The sequence below is a fragment of the Catharus ustulatus genome, chromosome 16 (genome assembly GCF_009819885.2).
Source record: "Catharus ustulatus isolate bCatUst1 chromosome 16, bCatUst1.pri.v2, whole genome shotgun sequence".
In the NCBI taxonomy this organism is placed as follows: domain Eukaryota; kingdom Metazoa; phylum Chordata; class Aves; order Passeriformes; family Turdidae; genus Catharus; species Catharus ustulatus.
This window is the reverse complement of record NC_046236.1, coordinates 15,796,282-15,809,529: the sequence shown is the minus strand read 5'-3', so window position 1 is coordinate 15,809,529 and position 13,248 is coordinate 15,796,282. Positions and strand designations below refer to the sequence as shown.

Genomic DNA, 13,248 nt, shown 5'->3' with positions numbered 1-13,248 from the left:
TCCCAGTGACACCCTCACGCTGTTTGTCTCCTCCTGGGTTTTTGCATCCCTTTGCTCCCTGGATGAGCAGCTCGGGTTCCCGGCTCTCCTGGAGCCCCCGGTGCCTCCCGGCCCCTGCCCAGCCCCGGAGCTGCCCCTCACCCCAGGGATGCTCCATTCCCTCCCTGCCGCATCCCTACAGCACTGTCCTTCTCCAAAAACACATCTGTGTCAGTGTGCGTGTCACCTCCCGGCATGGGCAAGCAGAGAACGAGCTGAAAATAGAGAGGTGACATTGGCAGTGCCCTGCCAGCCCCACGGGGACAGCGGGGACTGCCCTGTCACAGAGCTGCAGAGCCACCAGCAGGGACAGGGGAGGTCTGGCTGGGCCGGGGCTGCTCCAGAGGCACAGCAGCCGGGGCTGCCCCAGCTCCTGCCCGGGAAGGTGTCCGGACCCTGCTCAGGGCAGCCGGGGCCTGTCCCACCCTGTGCCACCCTGTCCCACTCCTATCCAACCTTGTCCCACTCTGTCCCACCCGGTCCTACCCTGTCCTACCCTGTTCCATCCTGTCCCACCCTGTGCCACCCTGTCCAACCTTGTCCCACCCTGTCCCATCGTGTCCCATCGTGTCCCATCCTTTCCCACCCTCTCCCACCCTGTCCCACTCCTGTCCCACTCCTGTCCCACCCTGTCCTACCCTGTCCTACCCTGTTCCATCCTATCCTACCCTGTTCCACTCCTGTCCCACCCTGTCCCATCCTATCCTACCCTGTCCCACCTTGTCCCATCCTGTCCCATCGTGTCCCACCCTGTCCAGCCTTGTCCCATAGTGTCCCACGCTGTCCTACCCTGTGCCACCCTGTGCCACCCTGTCCTGTCGTGTCCCGTCATGTCCCACCCTGTCCCACTCCTGTCCAACCTTGTCCCACCCTGTCCCACCCTGTCCCACTCTGTCCCACCTTGTCACACCCTGTCCCATCCTGTCCCACTCTGTCCCACCCTGTCCCATTCCTGTCCCACTCCTGTCCCATCGTGTCCCACCCTGTCCCACTCCTGTCCAACCTTGTCCCACCCTGTCTCACTCCTGTCCCATTCCTGTCCCATTCCTCTCCCACCAACAGGCATTTCCCAAGTTAAAATGTCCCCAAATTCAGGATGGCTCCATGCAGGGAGCACAGGGGTTCCTGTCTGGCAGGGGGGTGCTGGCAGTGGCTCCGTGTGCCAGTGCAGCCCCGGGGATGGGGACAGTTCCTGTCTGGCAGGGGGGTGCTGGCAGTGGCTCCGTGTGCCCGTGCAGCCCCGGGGATGGGGGACAGTGCCCGTGCAGCCCCGGGGATGGGGGACAGTGCCCGTGCAGCCCCGGGGATGGGGGGCAGTGCCCGTGCAGCCCCGGGGATGGGGGACAGTGCCCGTGCAGCCCCGGGGATGGGGGGCAGTGCCCATGAGCCCCCAGGGGAGGTTGGGGACTCAGGATGAGTCAGGGCAGCGCTGCAGGAGGGGATCCGTGCCCAGCTGACGCAAAGCTGCTGTGCTGGCTCCTCTCCCCTGCCCACACAGCTCCTTCCTCCCCTTGTGCTGCCTCTCCTGCCTCTGGCAGCCTGGGCAGCCCCCAGCCCTCCTCCTCTGGCACTGGTGAGCGCCTCACCCCCCTGTCCTGCAGGGCCACAGACAGGACTGTCCCCAAAGTTCCATTCTCCTGTCACCCCCTGAGGCAGCATCACGGGGCAGGTTGGAGTGGGGGGTGATGTGCCCACCCAGAGGGCCCAGGGCTCTGTGGGTGCCTGGCACAGCTCTGGGGTCAGTGCCAGGGCAGCAGGGGCAGCAGGGACACGGCTGATGGCAGAGGATGCTCCCAGTGCCATGGCAGGGGCTGGCAGGGCTCTGGCACTGGGCTTGGCTGGCAGCTCCCAGCTTCCATCCTCATCCTCCTGCAGCAGGCACGGTGCCAGGGAGATGCCAGGGGGGCAGGGGCAGGGACAGGGACAGAGGTGTCACACGGGCTGGGCTGTCCATGGGCTCTGTGCCCATTGTCACTTCAGGAGCAGGCGGGTGGCCTGGTCACCCAGCAGGAGCCTGTGGGGAGGGAAAAGGGACAGAAATTCAGCTCAGTGGTTCTGTACAACAAGGACACGGGGACAGCACTGGGGTGAGGCTGATTGGCCACACAGGACACAGGCTGGAGCTTTGTCCTCGTGGGGAGGACAAGGGGAAGGAGCCTCCAGCCCTGGACACCCCTCTGGAAAAGGGGAGGCAGCAGCACAGGGCAGAGGGAGGCTCAGCCTGCAGGGTCCCCCCGGTGTCACTGCAGGTGTCACGTACCTGACCAGCGCCCCCACCAGCAGGGCAGCCCCCATGGGCCCTGCCCAGTACACCCAGTGATGGTCCCAGTGGTTTGCCACCAGAGCTGGCCCGAAGGCTCGGGCTGGGTTCATGCAGGCTCCAGACACTCCACCCCTGCAATGGGGACAGAGGGGCTGTGTCATCCCAGGGGGACATGAGAGCAGCCCCTGTCCCCTCAGAGCTGGGATGGGGACACCAGTGGGGTGGGGCAGCAACTTCCCCTTCCTGGGGCTCTGGATTGTCCCATCCCATTATCCCATCCCATCCCATCCCATCCCATGGATCCCATCCCATCCCATCCCATCCCATCCCATCCCAGGATGTCTCCCTGGCTCTGTCTCCCCCCTGGTGCAGGGTGCAGCTGTTTGGGGTGGGATTGGGGGTGGGATTGGGGGTGGGGTTTGGGGTGGGATTTGGGATGGGATTTGGGATGGGATTTGGGATGGGATTTGGGGTGGGATTTGGGGTGGGATTTGGGATGGGATTTGGGGTGGGATTTGGGGTGGGATTTGGGGTGGGATTTGGGGTGGGATTTGGGGTGCCCCAGTGGAGGATGCTCAGAGCTGTCCCCAGCTCCCCCCCACAGCCCAAGGTCCCCTCTGAGCCCCTCCTGGTGACAGCAGCCCCTGTGTGTCCCTCTGTGTCCCTGTGTGTCCCTGTGTGTCCCTGCATGTCCCTGCGTGTCCCTGAGTGTCCCTGTGCCCCTGTGTCCCTGTGTTTCCCTGCATGTCCCTGTGTGTCCCTGCGTGTCCCTGTGTGTCCCTGCGTGTCCATCAGTGTCCCTGCGTGTCCCTGTGTGTCCCTGTGTGTCTCTATGTGTCCCTGTGTGTCCCTGTGTGTCTGTGTGTCCCTGTGTGTCCGTGTGTCCCTGTGTGTCCCTGTGTGTCCCTGTGTGTCTGTGTGTCCCTGTGTGTCCCTGTGTGTCCCTGTGTGTCCGTGTGTCCCTGTGTGTCCCTGTGTGTCCCTGTATGTCTGTGTGTCCCTGTGTGTCCGTGTGTCCCTGTGTGTCCCTGTGTCCCTGTGTGTCCCTGCATGTCCCTGTATGTCCCTGTGTGTCCCTGTGTGTCCCTGCACGTCCCTGTGTGTCCCTGTGTGTCCCTGTGTGTCCCTGTGTATCCCTGTGTGTCCCTGCACGTCCCTGTGTGTCCCTGTGTGTCCCTGCACGTCCCTGTGTGTCCATCAGTGTGTCTCTGTGTGTCCCTGTGTGTGCTTGTGTGTCCCTGTGTGTCCCTGTGTGTCCATCAGTGTCCCTGCACGTCCCTGTGTATCCCTGTGTGTCCCTGTGTCTCTGAGTGTCCCTGTGTGTCCCTGTGTGTCCCCAGGCCCGAGGACAGAGGCACACAGAGCTGACCCTGCCAGGATGTCGGCGGTGACGGTGAGGCCGATGCACAGCGGTGCCAGGGGGGTGCAGGTCCTGCCATTGACTGTCCCCATGCAGACCACGAGCAGCAGGAAGGAGCTGAGCACCAGCTCGGCCACCAGCACGGCAGGGACCTGCTCCTCAGCCCTGATGGCACCAAAGGCTCCTCCACTGGCGTTCCTGAAGTGCTCACTGGGTGCCACAGCCTGTGGGGACAGCCAGCAGCGTCCACTGTCACAGGCTGTGGGGACAGCCAGCAGTGCCCTGTGTCCCAGCCTGTGGGGACAGCCAGCAGTGCCCTGTGCCACAACTGTGGGGACAGCCAGCAGTGCCCTGTGCCACAGCCTGTGGGGACAGCCAGCAGTGCCCTGTGCCATCCCTGTGCCATCCCTGTCAATCCCCGTCAATCCCTGTCCCCAGCCCCCGTGGGGACACCCCCAGCTCCGTACCTTTGCCAGGCCAGCTCCAATGACCCCTCCACAGAGCTGGGACAGCCAGTAGGGGACGAGCATGGTGATGTGCAGCCCCCTGAGCAGGCACACGGCCAGGGACACGGCGGGGTTGAAGTGGCCTCCGCTGCAGGGAGAGAGGAGGGTCAGCAGGGGGGTCACACCAGTAGGGCTCCCCCTGGGCTCCCATGGCTGGTGATGCTGTTCCTGTCCTTCTGTGCTGCAGAGTGTGAGGTGCAGGATGCAGGGATGGGGCACTGAGAGCTCCCAGGATCAGCTGTTTCCCCTGTGCCAGGGTCAGGATGCAGGGATGGGGCACTGGCTGCTCCCAGGAGCTGCTGTTTCCCCTCTGCCAGGTACAGGATGCAGGGATGGGGCACAGAGAGCTCCCAGGAGCTGTGTCCCCTCTGGCAGGTACACTGTGAGGTGCAGGATGCAGGGATGGGGCACAGAGAGCTCCCAGGATCAGCTGTTTCCCCTCTGGCAGGTGCAGGATGCAGGGATGGGGCACTGAGAGCTCCCAGGAGCTGTTTCCCCTCTCTGCCAGGTGCAGGATGCAGGGATGGGGCACTGAGAGCTCCCAGGAGCTGTTTCCCCTGTGCCAGGGGCAGTGTGAGGTGCAGGATGCAGGGATGGGGCACTGAGAGCTCCCAGGAGCTGTTGTTTCCCCTGTGCCAGGGTCAGGATGCAGGGATGGGGCACTGAGAGCTCCCAGGAGTTGTTTCCCCTCTGCCAGGTGCAGGATGCAGGGATGGGGCACTGGTTGCTCCCAGGAGCTGTTTTCCCTGTGCCAGATGCAGGGTGCAGGGATGGGGCACTGGCTGCTCCCAGGAGCTGTTTTCCCTTTTGCCAGGTACAGGATGCAGGGATGGGGCACTGAGAGCTCCCAGGAGTTGTTTCCCCTCTGCCAGGTGCAGGATGCAGGGATGGGGCACTGGCTGCTCCCAGGAGCTGTATCCCTTTTGCCAGATGCAGGGTGCAGGGATGGGGCACTGGCTGCTCCCAGGAGCTCCTGCAGCTCTCCCAGGGCAGCTGTGGCTGTGGCAGGAGGGGCTCCCAGAGCTGCAGGATGCTGCTGGGGCTGGCAGGACACTCATCCCCCAGGGGACAGGGACCTGAGCAGGGCAGCTGGGCCTCAGCTCCAGCCCCAAATCCTTCACCTCGAAAAGCAGGAGCAAGGCAGACACAGAGAGCCTCTGATTGAAGCTGATTACCATGAGACACAGGTTAATGAGCAGGTTTCCTTACTGAGCAGCCTGGTAATTGCTGGGGATGAGTCAGAGAGTCTGGCAGTGATACCCACACCTGGCTGGGATCAAACCCAGCAGAGCAGGGGCTGGGCTGGCCTGGGATGTACCTGGGCTGGACAGGGCTCCATAGCCACCCCCCCGGCCTGGGAGGGAGCACTCCTGTCTAAATGTTGATTTTGAGTAACTGAAACCCCTTTTTTTTTTTTTTTTTTTTTTTTTTTTTTTTTCACATGAGAATATCCAGAGGAGGAGCACAGTTGGGTCAAAATGCTTTGCTCTGACATCCTTGTGAAAGGAATCAGCTTCACAGAGAATGATAAAATCCCAGTGTCTGGGCTGAAACATCTCCTAATTCCCACAAGAGAATGTTCCTGCTTCAGCCTGGCCATTTCCACTAAAAGGGGCTAAAAATTGAAACGTTGCAATCCAAAGGCAGGTGAACCCCCAAACCCACGGTGTCACAGGTGCCACCAAGGGTGCCACCACCACTGCCAGCACCCCAAGGGCTCCATGGCAAGGCAGGGATGCTCCATCTCCCCTGCCCAGTGCAGCCCCAGGTGCTGTTGGTGTCCCTGTGTCAATCCCCTGTTGGATGCACTGAAGGAGACAAGGCACAAACTCTGTGACTGCTGTACTGACAATTAGTGCATTAATACACACTTAAATGGTTTTTTTATAATGGTGCAAGGCTCAGTTAATTAGATTATTTAACTACACTTCTTTTGCAACTTTCAGTTTGGTTTTTTTTTTTTTTGCAATTGTTGTATGCTGTAATGCACAGATACTGAATGATTAGGAAGGTTTATGCAGCACATTCCAAACCTTTGCATTTCCATTTATGTACCAATGAAAGGCTTCAGGGTTCCAACATGCCTCACCTGATGTCTCTAATGCACAGATACTGAATTATTAGAAAGGTTTATGCATCACATCTCACCAAAACTTTGCATTTACATTCATACACTAACAGAACACCTCAGGGTTCCAATATCTCACACCTGAATGATTAGGAAGGTTTATGCATCACATTCCACCAAACCTTTGCATTTATTTTCATGTACTAACGAAACACTTCAGGGTTCCAGCATCCCTTACCTGATGTCCCTTATGCATAATACTGAATGATTAGAATGATTCCAAACCTTTGCATTTCCATTTATCCGTTAACAGAACACTTGAGGGTTCCTGCATCCCTTACCTGAATGATTAGGAAGGTTTATGCATCACATTCCACCAAAACTTTGCATTTACATTTATACACTACAGGGTTCCAGCATCCCTTACCTGATGTGTCTAATGCACAGATACTGAATGATTAGAAGGGTTTAACCTTTGCATTTATGTTCATGTATTAACAGAACACTTCAGGGTTCCAGCACCCCTTACCTGAATGAATAGAAAGGTTTATGCAGCACATTCCACCAAAACCTTTGCATTTATGTTCATGCATTAACAGAACACTTCAGGGTTCCAGCATCCCTTACCTGATGTGTCTAATACACAGACACTGAATGATTAGAAAGCTTTAACCTTTTCATTTCCATTTATGCACTAACAGAACACCTCAAGGTTCCTGCACCCCTTACCTGATGTCCCTTATACACAGATACTGAATGATTAGAAAGGTTTAACCTTTTCATTTCCATTTATGCATTAACAGAACACTTGAGGGTTCCAGTACCCCTTACCTGAATGATTAGAAAGATTTATGCATCACATTCCACCAAACTTTTTCATTCCCATTTATGCACTAACAGAACACCTCAGGGTTCCTGCACCCCTTACCTGATGTCCCTTATACATAATACTGAATGATTAGAAGGGTTTAACCTTTTCATTTCCATTTATGCACTAACAGGACATTTGAGGGTTCCTGCACCCCTTACCTGATGTTCCTTATACACAGACACAGAATGATTAGAAAGGTTTAACCTCTTCATTTCCATTTATGCACTAACAGAACACCTCAGGGTTCCAGCTCCCCTTACCTGATGTCCCCCAGCACGGCCACGGTGACGCCCAGGGCCAGCCCGTGTGCCAGGGCTGGCTGCAGCCTCCCCGTGCCCCCTGAGTCCTCCAGCACGGCCAGGCAGCCCGTGAAGATGAAGAGGGCAGTGCCCAGCAGCTCTGCCAGGCAGGGCTGTGCGTGCCTCTCGTACCAGTGCGGCCGGGGGCGCTTTGGGGGCACCTCCATGTCCAGCACGGGGCAGGGAGCTGCCATGGGATGCTGAGGGTGGGCAGCACCCACAGCTCTCAGGGTCCTGACTGCCTGGAGAGGCAGCTCTGGATGGGAGGCTCTAAATACAGATTGGATTTGCATTGCTAAGAAAAAAAAAAGGGGTCATAAAAGCTGCCGGGCCGGCCCCCAGGGATATCAAAGCTCGTTATCACGGCCCAGCCTTGGTTCAAGGCTTGGGGGATTTTTTTCCTCGGTTTTTGCTGCTGTTGATGGTTTTAGGGGGTTGTGCCAAGATTCAGGATGCACACCTGGAGTGTGGCACCCATGGGAACAGCTGATGCTGCCATCCCAGCACCCCAGAGTGGCTCAGGTGGGAAGGGACTGAGACACACTGGGCACCCAGTGCCACCCCTACCCTGGGACACCTCCCCTGTCCCCTCCCAGCCTGGCCCTGGGCACTGCCAGGGATCCAGGGGCAGCCCCAGCTGCCCTGTGCCCACCCTGGGAGTGAAGAGCATCAGCCAGAACCCCTCCAAACCCCAGCCCAAGTCCTGCCTGGGTATTCCAGCCCTGGGGTTCGTGTCCCTCTTGCACTGCTCTCAAATAAAGACACGGTTGAGGGGGCCAAGGGATCCCCCAGCACTCCAAAAGCTGGATCAAACATTGATTGAATCTCCCTAAATCCTGCTCATCCCAGCAGGGATCACTGCCTGAATTCAGCCAGGGTTCCATGGGGACAGGCTGGAGGAAGCCAGATGTGAGTGATCTTTGGAGTATTGATTGCCAGGGATTCGTGGAACACATCCCCAGCGCTGGGCACTGCCCAGGTGATCCCAGGGCAGCTCCCTGGAGCAGCAGGAATGTGCCCAGGGTGCAGGCAGGGATCAGCCCAGCCCTGCAGGGATGGGCTCAGCCTTGAGCAACCTCCTGAGCACAGCCCTGCTGTTTGTGGGGCTGCCTGGGCTGGGGTTTATAGGAACTCCTCTCCCTTGAGCAGGGTGAAGAAGGCCACGGTGGTTTATGATGTTGTCACAAGGCGCTGGGGATGGGAAGGAAATTTCCACTTGCCTGCCACAGCACAGCCAAGGGTCAGGCAGGAGGATCCCTGAGGATTCCCCTGGGAGAGGACAATCACCTCTAGGAGCCTCCAGCAGCCCAGCTCCCCTCCCCAGAGCTCCTGGCATCAGCCTGGAGATTCCACGGGGATGTGGGGAGTGAGAGCTGGGCTTGAATGGGCTTTGGGGCCCCCATGAAGCCCTAGAGATGTGAGACAGGGAAATAAACACCTGATCAATCCTGTCAGCTCACAGGGCTCCATCACCAGGGGAGATCCCAGCAGCTCTGTGGGATCCATCTGCCACCAGGGCTGCCAGCATGACCAGCAAGTTCCTTCCCTTGGGAAGAGTTTTAACTTGGGCAGAAGGAGTCCAGATTTCATTTATTTTTGGGGTGCTTATTATGAGTGATTAATGTAACACATATCCAGATTTCAGCTGGTCCTTCCTTGCAGCAGCTCCCACGGCGCCACGCAGGCACTGCCAGGAGCTGAGCTGTCCCAGATCCCCAAATCTCCAAATCCCAGATCCCTTAATACCAAATCCCAAATCCCCGATCCCAGACCCCAGATCCCAGATCCCTGATCCCAGATCCCAGACCCCAGATCCCAAATCCCAAATCCCTGAACCCAGATCCCCAAATCCCAGATCTCAGATCCTCAGATCTCAGATCCCCAAATCCCAAATCCCTGGTTCCAGATCCCCAGTGCCACCAGCAGCATGGGTGAGCCCCAGGAGCCCCAGGAGCCCTCTGTGGGCAGGGAAAAGGCAGCAGAGTGGGCAGTGCTGAGTGGACAGTGCAGGGTGACCATTGGAGGGTGGGCAGTGCAGGGTGACCAATGCAGGGTGACCAATGCAGGGTGACCATTGCAGAGTGACCATGGCAGGGTGACCAGGGCTAAGGTGACCAATACAGGGTGACCAATACAGGGTGACCAGTGCAGGGTGACCAGTGCAGGGTGACCAATGCAGGGTGGGCAGTGCAGAGTGACCATGGTGACCAGGACAGGGTGACCAATACAAGGTGCCAGTGCAGGGTGACCATGGCAGAGTGACCATGGCAGAGTGACCATTGCAGAGTGACCATTGCAGGGTGCTGCTGCCTCACTCCTGGCACAGGGACACTGCTGAGGGTGGTGCCACCGTGTCCATGCTCTGTGTCCCAGCAGTGGTGGCCTCAGAGCACAGCAAGGTCACAGCCCCAGAGCAAGGATTAACCCCTGTCCTTGGCTTTTAAACATTTACCATTCTTGAGGGAGCGGGGATGTTTGCCTGAGCCAGAGGAAATGCTGCACGTTAAAGGCATTGATTATTCCTGAGCACAGCCTGAAACAGGGCACAGAAAGGCACAGAGGGAAGGTTCCCTTCGCTGGCAGCCCCAGCCCCTGGCATTCAGAGGTGCCAGGACATTGATTCCCCTCTGAACGCCCTGCTCAGGCAGGAGATGCAATCCTGGCACCAAGGTTTGCTCAATGAGATACACGGAGACTCTGCCCGTGGGAAAAGGCGTGGGGATGAGAACAGAGAAATCTGTTCCTATCAGCAGACACTTATTTTTGTCCTTGTTTGGGCTTGCACCGATTTGTTAGATAAGTGACAATAGCAACTGTGTCAATTAGTGCAGGAAGTGGTGGCACCAAACAAGCCAGGGCTTCCAGAAATACTTTTCAGGAACCACAGAGAATGTTCTCCTCACCCCTGGACCTGTGCAGGGAGGCCAGAGCAGCCCCATTTCATCCCCCCCTGTTTCACTCCTCATTCCCCTGCAGATCTGTCCCCTTTCCTTGGCTTTTCCACACAAACCAAAGCACCCAGGGGAGGGTCTGCATAGAAAACCAGGTTTGAGGGTTGGATGATCTTGAATGTCCCTTCCAACCCAAACCTTGGGATTCTAAACCCAAAAGCACTGAAGAACACCACCAGGGGATGTTAACACAGCCACAGAATCCCAGACTGGTTTGGGTGAAGGGGCACTGGAACCCCCCTGTGCCAGGGACTCCCACCCTCCCAGGGAAGAATCTCACCCTAAAATCTGCTCTGAGCCTCCTCTGTCAGTGTGAACCCATTCCCTTTTTCCTGTCACTCTGTGTTTTTGAAATGCTCTCTGTGAATTGGTGCTGGTCCATTTTAAAGACCAGAATTCCAGCTGGGATTTCCAAAAAAAGTCATGACAAAGTGTTGTGGTGCTGCAAGGAGCAGCCCAGCAAGCCCAGCACTGGGGTCAGCTCTGCCAGAGCCATAAAGAGCCAGAGCAGCTCCTCTGACACTGCCTTATCTCCCCGGCTTTATCTCAGGGAGATCAATTACACAACTGGGGCTGAAAGAGAACTTGCAGAATGATTTGCAGCTCGTAGCTGTGGCACAGGTGAGGTGACCTCTGCCCCTCCACAGACCCACGTTGTGTAAGAGTTTTCCTCCAGCCACTGCCTCAGTGCAGATGGAAATTTCCAGGGATCCTGAACGCAGGCTGAGCTGGGGAGCAGGGACAGATCTGTGTCAGTTCTGCAGCCTCAGACTGATGTTTGAGCAGGGAAAAGAGGGATGAAGCCATTTAGACCTTAATTCTGGTATTTTACATCCGTAATTCTGGTATTTCACGTTCCTAATTCTGGTATTTCACATTTCTAATTCTGGTATTTCACATTCCTCACTCTGGTGTTCAGCACTAGAACCCACCAAGCTCCCCCAGAAGGGATGGATGCTCCTGGTCCCACACAGCCCTGCAAGGACCTGCCCCTGGCTGTGCTGTCAGCCCATCCACATTCCCACCCTCAATAACCACATTCCCCTGTGCCCCAGCAGCCCAGGAACCTGGAAAATTGTGTGAACTCCAACTGGGGAGCTGCTGACTCTGCAGAGGGGCTGAAACTGCCCTGAGCCAAGCACTGCTTTTCACTAAAGCTGAGCTAGCCCTGCCAGAAATGAAATTATTTCACTTCCTGGAAAGCAACCTCATTTCTCCATGTCTGAGGAGCAGGCAGTGCCCAGGGCTGGGTGCTGTGGGTGGAACAGAGCTGCAGGGCTGGGCCAGCCCCAGAGCAGGGAGCAGAGCCAGGAGTGAGTGTGGGCAGGGGCTGCAGGCAGCTCAGGGCAGGGACACTGCCTCACCCTGCCATGGCCACAGGTCCCTGAGCAAAGCTCCCCATTGCATTCCCTGTTCTGGGCTCCTCTCAGCCTCCCTGGGCACATCCTGGATCCCTGGCACTGTCCTGGATCCCTGGGCACCATCCTGGATCCCTGGCACTGTCCTGGATCCCTGGGCACCATCCTGGATCCCTGGCACTGCCCTGGATCCCTGGCACTGTCCTGGATCCCTGAGCACCATCCTGGATCCCTGGGCACCATCCTGGATCCCTGGCACTGTCCTGGATCCCTGGGCACCATCCTGGATCCCTGGCACTGTCCTGGATCCCTGGGCACCACCCTGGATCCCTGGGCACTGTCCTGGATCCCTGGCACCATCCTGGATCCCTGGCACTGTCCTGGATCCCTGGGCACCACCCTGGATCCCTGGGCACCACCCTGGATCCCTGGCACTGTCCTGGATCCCTGGCACTGTCCTGGATCCCTGGGCACCGCCCTGGATCCCTGGCACCATCCTGGATCCCTGGCACTGTCCTGGATCCCTGGCACTGTCCTGGATCCCTGGCACCATCCTGGATCCCTGGCACTGCCCTGGATCCCTGGGCACCATCCTGGATCCCTGGGCACATCCTGGATCCCTGGGCACCATCCTGGATCCCTGGCACTGTCCTGGATCCCTGGCACCATCCTGGATCCCTGGGCACTGTCCTGGATCCCTGGCACCATCCTGGATCCCTGGCACTGTCCTGGATCCCTGGCACCATCCTGGATCCCTGGCACTGTCCCAGCCAGGCTGGACAGGGCTGGGAGCAGCTGGGGCAGTGGAGCTGTCCCTGCCATGGCAGGGGTGGCTCTGGAGGGGATTTGAAGGCTCCCTCCACTCTGACCCATGGTGTGGCTCTCAGGGATGGACTGTGCCACCCCACAAGGCCCAGGAAAAGCCAGGCTGGAGCAGGGGCAGAGCCCCAGGGGCAGCTGCAGGGTCCCACATCCCACAGCAGCACTTCTGGAACCTCTCCTGCCTGGAAAAGCTTCCTGAGCCAGCAGCTCTGCTCCAGCAGCACCCTCCACATCCTCCCTGGGGACCGCTGAAAGATTCCTTTCTCTGTTTCTTTATTTTATTTTTAAAATTTATTTATTTTATTTTTTAAAATTTATTTTATAATTTCTTGAGCCCTGGGCTGCCCACCCTGCCCTCCCCAGCACTGCCAGGGGTCCCAGCTCCTCTGATCCTGCTGCAGCCCTGCAGCACAAGGTGACCCAATTTCCTCACCCTGCTGCCAGCACCCAGGAGAGGCTCAGAGAGGTTTTGCAGAGTGGTTTCCCTTCTCCCAGCTGGATGCTGCAGGGCTGGGGATGCACACTGAGGGGGATGCACACTGAGGGGGATGCACACTGAGGTGCCTCACCCCTGGCAGAGCTCTGCTCCAGGGCTGTGCCCTCCCTTTGGGGAGCAAACCACACAAACCAGAGCTGTGAGCACCAGGATCTGCCTCGTGCTAGCACAGACATCATTCCCAGACACAAAGGGATGAAATTGTGATTAAAAAG

The 13,248-nt window shown here is 57.8% G+C and overlaps 1 protein-coding gene across 1 annotated transcript; it reads right to left on the bottom strand.

Moving 5' to 3' along the window:
* Positions 1-2,010: 2,010 nt before the first annotated feature.
* On the bottom strand, positions 2,011-7,573 carry AQP8 (aquaporin 8). The gene is made up of 5 exons (XM_033074340.1): positions 7,368-7,573; positions 4,130-4,256; positions 3,672-3,886; positions 2,300-2,434; positions 2,011-2,053 (listed from the first exon to the last, which is right to left on the bottom strand). Exons 1-5 carry the CDS (start codon positions 7,571-7,573, stop codon positions 2,011-2,013), a joined length of 726 nt encoding a protein of 241 aa, XP_032930231.1.
* Between the last annotated feature and the right edge of the window lie 5,675 nt (positions 7,574-13,248).